This window comes from Procambarus clarkii, chromosome 60, assembly GCF_040958095.1.
Source record: "Procambarus clarkii isolate CNS0578487 chromosome 60, FALCON_Pclarkii_2.0, whole genome shotgun sequence".
Taxonomy (NCBI): Eukaryota; Metazoa; Arthropoda; class Malacostraca; order Decapoda; family Cambaridae; genus Procambarus; species Procambarus clarkii.
In genome coordinates, this window is record NC_091209.1 from 4,053,232 (window position 1) to 4,065,128 (window position 11,897).

The window sequence follows — 11,897 nt, forward strand, 5'->3', positions numbered from 1 at the left end:
GTCGGGGCTCGGGCTGCCTTGCGCCCGTACGGCCGCGCCTGTGTGCGGCCCCCCCCCTCCCCTTTTCGTCTAGGCCCTGAGCATGCCGTGTGGCAGCGCGTGGTTGGTAGGCCACGGGGTCCTTGCCGTGTGTGATGTGTTCTCTGCTAGGCACGTCGCCCTCGGACGTCTCGCCCGGCCGTGTTGCCCGGGGTGTTAGCCCAGGCCCTTCGGTGTCCCGGAGTCCCCAGGTACGTCTTTCCCAGAGTGGCGCCGATCAAGATGTCCCCAGACGTCCGTCGGCCGGTGTAAGTCCGGCATGTAGTCCCCAGACGTTCGTCTGGCCGGTGTTGCCCGGTGTGTTTTCAAGCTTTCCGCCGTCCAGGCCCTCAGGCACGTGCCCTGCTTGCCTGGGGGGTAGCCAGGACCGTTACTCCATGTCCTCCGTCTGGCCGGTGTTGCCGGCAGGTTGGTTCCCAGGCGCTCCCGCCCGGCCAGTGTAGCCTGGTGTGTTTGTCTTAAGCGCCCTGCACGTCGTTGTAGCAGGGATTCCTCCTACGTCGTAAGTTCAGCGTTCGTCCGCCTGTGTCGTCTGTTGTTCTTCTACGTCGGAGGGAGACGCCGGCGTTGGAGCAAGGACCCGAGATCAGCTCGACGACGACGGCAGGTTTACGTCTAACGGTACGCACCTCAGGCCCTGGGTTCGGCGTTGCCGCCGGCAATCCAGGATGACTTCGTTATGTCCGTTAAGTCCTCGGCGTCCAGTTCCAGGGGCCGTGCCCTGGACAGGGGGGTGGCCCCCATGTTGCCTGGGGCACGGTATCCTCCAGCAGATGGCGGCGTCGAAGCGTCGTCGGGAACGTCGTTTATTTAATGTTTCTCATTCGTTGCCTTCCTAATTAAGTCACTGTAAATTAAGACTTTCTCACACTTGGTGTGAGAAAATACGGAAGGTTTCTTATTTTGTACTAGCAGACATCTCACGGCATGCCTTGCCCTTATTCATATTTATGTTCTACATTTCAGCACTGACATGCCTCTGCTTTCAGATCACCTCGGATTCACTTTGCCACCAGCCTAACTTTTTACTCAGGCATTCGTAGCCTTGTGCATGTCGCACGTTCAAATCTTCGCGTTCGCTGTGTTACAGTATGCTTGTTCACCTTTCCTTGTCTTACGTCATTAAGTAAAGTCAGCCAGGATGTCCTATTTGCAGAGTTATAAGTAATTTATTAAGTAAAGTCAGCCAGGAGGTGCTATTTGCAGTATTTGCGGGCCCTTAATTTGCTTTACGTTCCCTGGCCTTGCATTTTGCCTAGTTTCCTCAGTAGTTACAGTACTTTCGCTTGGCTCTTGCAGTCTATTCACGTCGCTTATTTGGTTATATTTATGTTATGCATCTCCTCCGTTCTCTTAATGTAAAATGGCTATATATCCACGCCGATTGTATACCCTTATTTTGTACTTGCAGATACCACGTGCCATGCCTTGCCCTATTCATAATTATGTTCTACATCTCAGCGCTAACATGCCTCCTGTTTCAGGTTACCTCGGACTCTCTTTCCCAAACAGCCTCCTTAATTTACTCCGACAGTTGATGCGTTGCTCATGTCGCATGTTTAATTTTGCGTTGCTGTGTTCAGTATGCTCGCCCACTTTTACCCTGCCTTACGTCATTAAGTAAAGACAGCCAGGATGTGCTATTTGCAGAGTTACCAAGTAATTTATTAAGTAAAGTCAGACAGGCAGTGCTAGTTGCAGAGTTACTAAGTAAATTATTAAGTAAAGTCAGCCAGGATGTGCTATTTGCAGAGTTCCTAAGAATTATTAAGTAAAGTCAGACAGGATGTGCTATTTGCAGTATTCGCGGGCCCTTATTTTAGCTTCACGTCTCCTGGCCCTGCATTTTTGCCTAGTTTCATCGGTAGTTACAGTAGTTTATGCTTAGCTTTGCAGTTTAGTTTCCTCAGTGGTTACAGTATTTACGCTTGGCTCTTGCAGTTTATTCACGTTACTTATTTGGTTATATTTATGTTATGCTTCACCTCCGTTCTCTTAACGTAATAATGGTTATATATGCACGCCGACTGTATACCCTTATTTTGTACCTGCAGTTATCACGTGCCATGCCTTGCCCCTATTCAGGTGACCTGGACAGGGGGTGGCCCCCACGTTGTCTGGGGCACGGTACACTCCAGCAGATGGCGGCGTCGAAGCGTCGTCGGGAACGTCGTATATTTAATGATATCCCGTTCTTTGCCTTCCTAAGACAATGTAAATTAAGATTTTTACACCTTTATATGGAAGGTTTCTTATTTTGTACTGGCAGACATCTCGCGACATGCCTTGCCCTTCCTCTTAATTACGTTCTACATTTCAGCACTAACATGCCTCCTGCTTTCAAATTACCACGGATTCCTTTTCCCTAACAGCCTACCTTAATTTACTCCGACAGTTGATGCTTTGCTCATGTCTCATGTTTAATTTTGCGTTGCTGTGTTCAGTATGTTTGTTCATTTTTCCTTGCCTTACGTCATTAAGTAAAGTCAGCCAGGATGTGCTATTTGCAGAGTTACTAATTAAATTATTAAGTAAAGTCAGCCAGGATGTGCTATTTGCAGAGTTACTATGTAATTATTAAGTAGAGTCAGCCAGGATGTGCTGTTTGCAGAGTTCCTAAGTAAATTATTAAGTAAAGTCAGCCAGGATGTGCTATTTGCAGAGTTACTAAGTAAATTATTAAGTAAAGTCAGCCAGGATGTGCTATTTGCAGAGTTACTAAGTAAATTATTAAGTAAAGTCAGCCAGGATGTGCTATTTGCAGAGTTACTAAGTAAATTATTAAGTAAAGTCAGCCAGGATGTGCTATTTGCAGAGTTACTAATTACTAGTCTTTTGCTGGGTTACCTTTATGCTTCTCCCCTTCCTGTCTAGGCATGTTTAGGTATGGCTAGCGGTGCGCGAGCCGCGGCTTATCGGTTGCCCTCCCCCCTGGTTCCCTGTTTACTCGGTCTCGCCCGCTTACTTCCGCATTCTTCCATCCCATTCTACGTTATCGCCTCTCGCTTTTGGGCCTATGTCCTTTCTCAGACCGGGTTGTGTGCTGTCCAGCGCGCCTCGGCGACGTTATCTTCTCTTCGGCCCTCTGTCATTTCCGCCCCCCCCCCAGCCGTGCGGGCTCGCCTGTGGGAAACGTCCCCTTGGTTCCTCCTACGTCTGCGTATCTGTTAAATTTGTTATTGTTGGACTCACAATTTGATTTGTATTTATTACGGCAAAAATTTTCTCCCGCAATTTACTCTTTGTTTAAGTTTCACGTTCAATTTGTTATATTAAGGGACTATCAATTAGGATTTGTATTAATCTATTGCTTTGCCTCTGTGCCATATTCTGAATATTGTGCATTATATTTGACCACCCATTCTTCATCGTATCGACAGTACATTAAGTTACATTTGGATGCTACCGAGAAGTTTAGCATGGCCTCGCGCACGGTGTCATGCAAAAAACTGGCCATTCGGCTTTCCTTTCGGCAAGCTCAAGCCAGTCAGTTAGCATGACGTCGGCCAGCTTGTGGTTGGCCAGCGCAGCCAGCATGCTGTTGGCCATACGGTCGCTAACGTTCTTTGGCCATCCGGCCTTCTGGGCTATTTTACTCTTCTTGTTCCTTCGCCATTGTTGTTTCCTACTACGTAATAGTATTCTATTTAATTTTACCTCATCTATCATTAGGTTAGGGGCCCTTACCTCCAACCGCTATTCCTTCCACTGCGCTCTGCCCGCTTGGCGCTTAATGCCGGCTTCTTCTGTTCCCTTTATTCGCAGCCACGACAAGCCGGAACCCCCCCCCCCTCCACACCCTACTGCGGCGAGGAAGAGAACGCGAGCCGGATATTCCTCTGATCACCATCAACGCACGCAGCGGTGCCGGGATGCAGCCGCCCAGGGCCTACGTTAATACTATTATCTTCTCTTTATTTGCTGGGCTATATGGCAGTATTAATATTATTCCGTACCGTTACTGTCATTCCAGTATTATTTTATTAAAATATAAATTGTTATTATGGTTTGGCGTTGCTTTCTTATTTTCTTCCAGTCTGCGGCACTTGCCGTCATCGGTTATTTACGATATTTCATTGTATTCTTCATTGTACGATTATTCACGACATTGTATTCTTATTATTATCCTTATTACAGTTACTGAATGGCAGCTCCCTGCCGTCGATTTCACTTTGCTCCTGTTCTAAAGATGTTGCCGAAGTTCACGGCGTACTAGCTGCGGCTCGCAGACGCTCATTGACAACACAAGACTACACTCAGCGGCCACTTAGGCAGACTCCTTGGCTTCTATCCAGCCCAATCACCCGTCTGGAGGCAGAGATGGGATAGAGACCAAGGGTAATGTTCCCCGCTCACATTCTACATCCGATTAGGACACAAGCATGTTATAGATTTGGCTTAAGAATTGGTTCTTATTCCATTTTATTGTTTATGTATATGTTGCTTAGTTGTTATACCCGTTCTGGTATATGTATTGTTTATATTCAAGATTTATAGTGTTTCGTCTTACCCTGTTAGTTGCTTTGTGCTTCCTTGCTGTTCTCCTACTGGTTTTCTCCCACCTTTGCTCTTAGCAAAGGTACTTCCCCCTTCCGTTTGCTGGAAGATTCTTAGAATTGTTAGCCCCCCTTCATTGCTACAGTATAATTATTCGGATGCTCTTTATTCATCCAGTATTGTTAATTAAGGTTTCTCTTAATTCCTGCTGCCGGGCTCCCTCCCCCGTTTTTTCGTCTCCGTATTGATTCAGCTAGGGTTTCCCTCTCGTCTGTGCTCTTGCCTGTCACGATAACACTGCACGCCGCTTCTGCCCACCCTTACTGCCTTATATCTTTCAGCCCGGGGGAGGTGAGCTACGCGACAAAAAATCGACGCACGCTCCGACTGGACCAGGTATCGCTTACATGGTCAGGAATCAACACTCTTCGGATCCTACAAGCACAGATCCTACAAGCGCTCCTGTCACCAGGCGAGATTTCTCCAGGATCCTACGCGCTGCCCTCTCGGCGCTAGGCTTGACTTCAGATGACTACGCTCCGCACCCAGCTGTCTCGGGACGGGCTCGCCACATCAGAAATAATGGCAGACGGCAGGCGGAAGAGTAGTGCTCACATCCTACGTCAGACGGGACGTTGTTGCTCTGCTACATTGAGTGCCTCACGCGGCCAGCTGGCACTCGCCCTTCGGGGGGGGGGGGGGTCCGGCCGCTGGCCTGCGGTGGGGGTGCAGCGCCGGTCCCCAAGTGTCCCGCTGTCCGCAGCGGGATACTTTGCCCAGTCTAGGTGCTAGTAAGCCCTACTTGTAGTCACACCCCCTTCTCCTTATCCATTAGGTCTTTTACGGCCTCTTGGCCGGGTACATTACGTGTTATGTGGTCTCTCACTTATTAGTTATTCTTTGTGTCCTGCCTGTTATATCCTAGTGTTATATAATTACTACACATTTGCACTCGGCCTTAATTCTAGTACCAGTTAACCTTTAGGTTTCTGCAGAATTAGTTTCCATGTCACTATAGGCTAAGGTCTCATACTTACTATGGGTGTACCTTTTAAGTTAAATCTAGTCCTTGGAATTGTTACTGTTAATTCTTACTTTATATATTTACTTTATATATTTACTTTATATATTTTAATATAAACATTTATATTTGAAACTTTATATATTTACATGTTCAATATTAAGTTTTATATAATATCAACTTTGTTATAAGCCTATAATATAAACCGTGTTTAATTTAAACTTTATATAATTACTTACTTTATTTGAACTTTATATATTTACATGTTCTGCAGAATTTAATCTTCAATAAACTTTAACGCCCCATACTGCCAGTATCTTTCTCCCCCTGGTCAGAAAATGGTCACTGCTTGCATCGCAAGCGGGGATGTTTCTGGCGGGGGAGAAAGAAACAATTGCGCAGCGCGTCCCGCGGCGTTGCGCGGGCAGTTTGGGGCCGTATAAATACGGGCGCACAATGGGGCTCTGCCTCACTCCGCCTGCCCTCGCCGCTGCCCTCGCAAAATCCCCCCCTCCCCCCCTTTGCAAGCGGCTGCTTTTGTACCCCCGTCATGCTTTGCACAGTTGTCCCGATTGTCTCCCCACTGCATGTGAGAAGGGGGGTGCAGCGCCGGTCCCCAAGTGTCCCGCTGTCCGCAGCTAATACTTTGCCCAGTCTAGGTGCTAGTAAGCCCTACTTGTAGTCACACCTCCTTCTCCTTATCCATTAGGTCTTTTACGGCCTCTTGGCCGGGTACATTACGTGTTATGTGGTCTCTCACTTATTAGTTATTCTTTGTGTCCTGCCTGTTATATCCTAGTGTTATATAATTACTACACATTTGCACTCGGCCTTAATTCTAGTACCAGTTAACCTTTAGGTTTCTGCAGAATTAGTTTCCATGTCACTATAGGCTAAGGTCTCATACTTACTACGGGTGTACCTTTTAAGTTAAATCTAGTCCTTGGAATTGTTACTGTTAATTCTTACTTTATATATTTACTTTATATATTTACTTTATATATTTTAATATAAACATTTATATTTGAAACTTTATATATTTACATGTTCAATATTAAGTTTTATATAATATCAACTTTGTTATAAGCCTATAATATAAACCGTGTTTAATATAAACTTTATATAATTACTTACTTTATTTGAACTTTATATATTTACATGTTCTGCAGAATTTAATCTTCAATAAACTTTAACGCCCCATACTGCCAGTATCTTTCTCCCCCTGGTCAGAAAATAACTATATTTTTGTCTTGTTTGCATACTAGATAAAATAACGCAATTATTACTGTAAAATAGAACTCTGATAGTATTGACTAAGAATAGAGTGGCCCTCCAATTTATCTTAAGTTCCGACTCAGCGACGAGCCATGAACAACAAGAGCCTTTGACCCAGTTTCCGCCAAGGTTATAAATTAACGGTCGTAATGTAAACCGAAAATATAAATGAAAATACATACATTGATTTCAGTACTGTAATATACCAGTTATTGGAGAGTTGAGAAGCGGGACCAAGAAATGCAGAATCTCAATAACCGAAAGAACAATTAGGTTGTACTGAAATTAACGTGGTGATTTATATAGTCTGTAAACAAGTACTATATCTATAAAATATAAAACTTATTTTAATTATCCTGCACTTCAAGAGACCACAAGCATTCTTACTCTCATTTATTTTTGTAGCAGAAATGTTTTGTCTATATTTATTTTATGGAAATTAGTGGTGTTTGAGCAAGCTAATCAACGTCAAAAATGTTTACGTTGTTGTTCTTCATCTGTAGTACTGAGCTCTACACATATGGGTAGCTTTGCCGCAGGCTGTTTACTGCTCTGAGAAATAAACATAAATCATCATGCCTGGAGCCCGGCCGCGGTGCCCGGCGCCTTGCTGTGGGAAGTCAGAGATGTTTATGATTCTGGTCTAGGAATACCGTGGGATTTCACCAAAATGTGTTGTATACAATGAAATGATTATACATTGCTATGTTGTGAACATTGTATACAGTACCTCAAGATATAAATCCCACACCACTTAACTAGCTCCCAGATACCTAATTAATTCCCTACTCTCTGTAAATGTCTTCCTGGTGCGTGTGTGTGTGTGTGTGTGTGTGTGTGTGTGTGTGTGTGTGTGTGTGTGTGTGTGTGTGTGTGCGTGCGTGTGCGTGTGCGTGTGCGTGTGTGTGTGTGTGTGTGTGTGTGTGTGTGTGTGTGTGTGTGTGTGTGTGTGTGTGTGTGTGTGTGTGTGTGTGTGTGTGCGTATACACCCACATATGTGTTGTATGTGGATGCTGAAGTTCAGTCTCTTGTCTATGTATAGGTCAAGGAACTTTCAATAATCATTATTGCTAATGTTAACATTGTGTATATGAAGTTGAATTTAGTTTCAGGATTTACTTCCGAACAAAAATAGTAGTCGGTCTTTTTTATGTTTAATGTGAGTTTGTTAGTTTACATCCATGAGTGGACTTTTTAAATCTGTTATTTTCATTATTATATAGTGCGTTTGGGTTGGGGTATGAATAGATGAAGGTAGCATCGTCAGCACTTATGTTTACACTTATTGGAAGTATCTAAGTATCAACTAAAGTATCTTCACACTTGACTTAAACTTTACTAGCTATTTTCTGGACAATTCCTCAAGTTTCGGAGGTCAACGAAGATGGTTTCACATGAAATGGATTATGTTACCATCACTAATAATGTTGTGTTTTTCTGTCTAGCTTCGGACACGGTCATGTTACAATTGTGTCTTAAAGAGTTGCGCGCAATTAAGGATGATAGAAATTACTTACAATTAATGAAGGATGGTAGAAAATCACAATTAATGCATCAAGTTTGGAGACTTGAATTGAAATTGAAATTGAAATAAGTTTATTGAGGTAAAATACACACAAAGGGATGAGGTAGCTCAAGCTATTCTCACCCCGTTCAGTACATCGTGTTAATACATACATAGACACACACACTTGTACACATTTTAGTTTAACAAGCAAGGCAAATAATTCTGTTTGATGGGTAGAGGCAACTGCACTTGCAGCTGCACCCGTGTGGCGGGGTAGGAAACCATCAATGTATATGATTTGAGAGAGAGAGAATGATCTGTGGACAGAGCATCAATATGGCGTAAGGTATTGGGCTTTGCCTCAAGATGAAGCATAATAAAGAACCCGAATATCAGGAGAAAAAATTACATTAAAAATTGTCCACATGATACATATATATAATCACGTTTTAAACATTTCAATTGTATTATTTGCATATATATATAATTAGGAAGTAATGTTTATCTGGGTAAGTTGTCAGCTTTTATGAACTAATAGCTAGTGCGGCTTGTATATGGGGTACATCCGGTCTCTTACCCTCGACTGCGGCGGTAACTTTATGGTCAGGAAGCCACAAATAGTTACAGTTCAAGTTCAAGTATGTTTATTGAGACAAGAAAAAAATACATTTCAAAGGGATAGAGTAACTTAGGCTATTTCTACCCCCTCTACTTCAAGTCCCTCAAGGGGCGCACAAATTCATTAAGTACAAATAGACAATTAACATTACAAGAATCCCATTTAACATTGCAGGTTAATATAGTAAGTACAGCATCTAATTGTTACACTCTTGGGGCAAAATTTTTGTAGCTCCTAAGTATACTGTCTATCATACCATTATCACACATACAAACAATTTGATGTGGTACATTACTTATTTCCTTATTTCTATAGTTATCAATAAGTTGACACTCTAATACATAATGTTCTAAGGTGTGGGCGTGCGGCATACTACATAATTTACAATCCTTATCTTTTTCACTGACATCAACTCCGTATTGCCAGATATATTTGTATCCTAATCTTAATCTCATGTAAATTGAATCCTTCCAAGTTGACTTTCCTTTACCATAGGTGAAGGACGAGTTTGTATTTATTACTGAATAATTCTTAAGTGTGTTACTACTATCCACTATTGCCATTCTTTTTATCATTTCTTCATCTTCATTTCTTCTTATTAATGTTATATATACATGTACACATAATCATACATACATGTACATATATATACATATGCGGTAAATCCACAGAAATGAAATATGGAATTTTCCGCATACAAATGATTATTGTTTCGTGATCGTCAATTGCATATATACATATACATACATATACATACATATACATTCACATACATATTCAATCACCCACACAAATACACACATCAATAATCTTTGTATCACAAGTGATTCAACAAGAGGCTCACAAGTCACTATACAAGGCACTTTACATCTATGGAGAGTCGTCCAATTACTAGTCTTGCTCGGGGCGCTCTACACCCATCCAACTGGGCGGCAGCTTAACAGTCATGTGCTCCACACCCACCCAACTGGGCGGCAGCTTTACAGTCATGTGCTCCACACCCACCCAACTGGGCGGCAGCTTAACAGTCATGTGCTCCACACCCACCCAACTGGGCGGTAGCTTAACAGTCATGTGCTTCACACCCACCCAACTGGGCGGCAGCTTAACAGTCATGTGCTCCACACCCACCCAACTGGGCGGCAGCTTAACAGTCATGTGCTCCACACCCACCCAAATGGGCGGCAGCTTTACAGTCATGTGCTCCACACCCACCCAACTGGGCGGCAGCTTAACAGTCATGTGCTCCACACCCACCCAACTGGGCGGCAGCTTTACAGTCATGTGCTCCACACCCAACCAACTGGGCGGCAGCTTAACAGTCATGTGCTCCACACCCACCCAACCCCAACTGGGCGACGGCTTTACAATCATTTGCATGAATTACTTACAGTAAGCAAATTTTAGATACTTCGCTAAGATTTCGGGCAGCACATCATTATAAATGAAGTACTTACACTTTTTCTGACCAGGGGGAGAAAGATACTGGCAGTATGGGGCGTTAAAGTTTATTGAAGATTAAATTCTGCAGAACATGTAAATATATAAAGTTCACATAAAGTAATTATATAAAGTTTATATTAAACACGGTTTATATTATAGACTTAACAAAGTTGATATTATATAAAACTTAATATTGAACATGTAAATATACAAAGTTTCAAATATAATTTAAGGAATATATAACGTTTATATTAAAATATATAAAGTAAATATATAAAGTAAATATATAAAGTAAGAATTAACAGTAACAATTCCAAGGACTAGATTTAACTTAAAAGGTACACCCGTAGTAAGTATGAGACCTTAGCCTATAGTGACATGGAAACTAATTCTGCAGAAACCTAAAGGTTAACTGGTACTAGAATTAAGGCCGAGTGCAAATGTGTAGTAATTATATAACACTAGGATATAACAGGCAGGACACAAAGAATAACTAATAAATGAGAGACCACATAACACGTAATGTACCCGGCCAAGAGGCCGTAAAAGACCTAATGGATAAGGAGAAGGGGGTGTGACTACAAGTAGGGCTTACTAGCACCTAGACTGGGCAAAGTATTAGCTGCGGACAGCGGGACACTTGGGGACCGGCGCTGCACCCCCACCGCAGGCCAGCGGCCGGACCCCCCCCCCCCCGAAGGGCGAGTGCCAGCTGGCCGCGAGAGGCACTCAATGTAGCAGAGCAACAACGTCCCGTCTGACGTAGGATGTGAGCACTACTCTTCCGCCTGCCGTTTGCCATTATTTCTGATGTGGCGAGCCCGTCCCGAGACAGCTGGGTGCGGAGCGTAGTCATCTGAAGTCAAGCCTAGCGCCGAGAGGGCAGCGCATAGGATCCTGGAGAAATCTCGCCTGGTGACAGGAGCGCTTGTAGGATCTGTGCTTGTAGGATCCGAAGAGTGTTGATTCCTGACCATGTAAGCGATACCTGGTCCAGTCGGAGCGTGCGTCGATTTTTTGTCGCGTAGCTCACCTCCCCCGGGCTGAAAGATATAAGGCAGTAAGGGTGGGCAGAAGCGGCGTGCAGTGTTATCGTGACAGGCAAGAGCACAGACGAGAGGGAAACCCTAGCTGAATCAATACGGAGACGAAAAACGGGGGAGGGAGCCCGGCAGCAGGAATTAAGAGAAACCTTAATTAACAATCCTGGATGAATAAAGAGCATCCGAATAATTATACTGTAGCAATGAAGGGGGGCTAACAAATCTAAGAATCTTCCAGCAAACGGAAGGGGGAAGTACCTTTGCTAAGAGCAAAGGTGGGAGAAAACCGGTAGGAGAACAGCAAGGAGGCACAAAGCAACTATAACAGGGTAAGACGAAACACTATAAATCTTGAATATAAACAATACATATACCAAGAAAGGGTATAACAACTAAGCAACATATACATAAACAATAAAATGGAATAAGAACCAATTCTTAAAGCCAAATCTA

The 11,897-nt window shown here is 43.4% G+C and overlaps 1 protein-coding gene across 1 annotated transcript in view; it reads left to right on the forward strand.

Annotated features, from left to right (window-relative positions):
* The window catches only part of LOC138353825 (uncharacterized), a 47,211-nt gene extending 40,454 nt beyond the window's left edge, over positions 1–6,757 (forward strand). The window contains exon 3 of the mRNA XM_069307239.1: positions 4,177–6,757. Within this exon, the coding sequence (XP_069163340.1) occupies positions 4,177–4,368 (192 nt within the window). The 3' untranslated portion in view covers positions 4,369–6,757. The remainder of the gene's footprint in view (positions 1–4,176) is intronic.
* Positions 6,758–11,897: the final 5,140 nt, after the last annotated feature.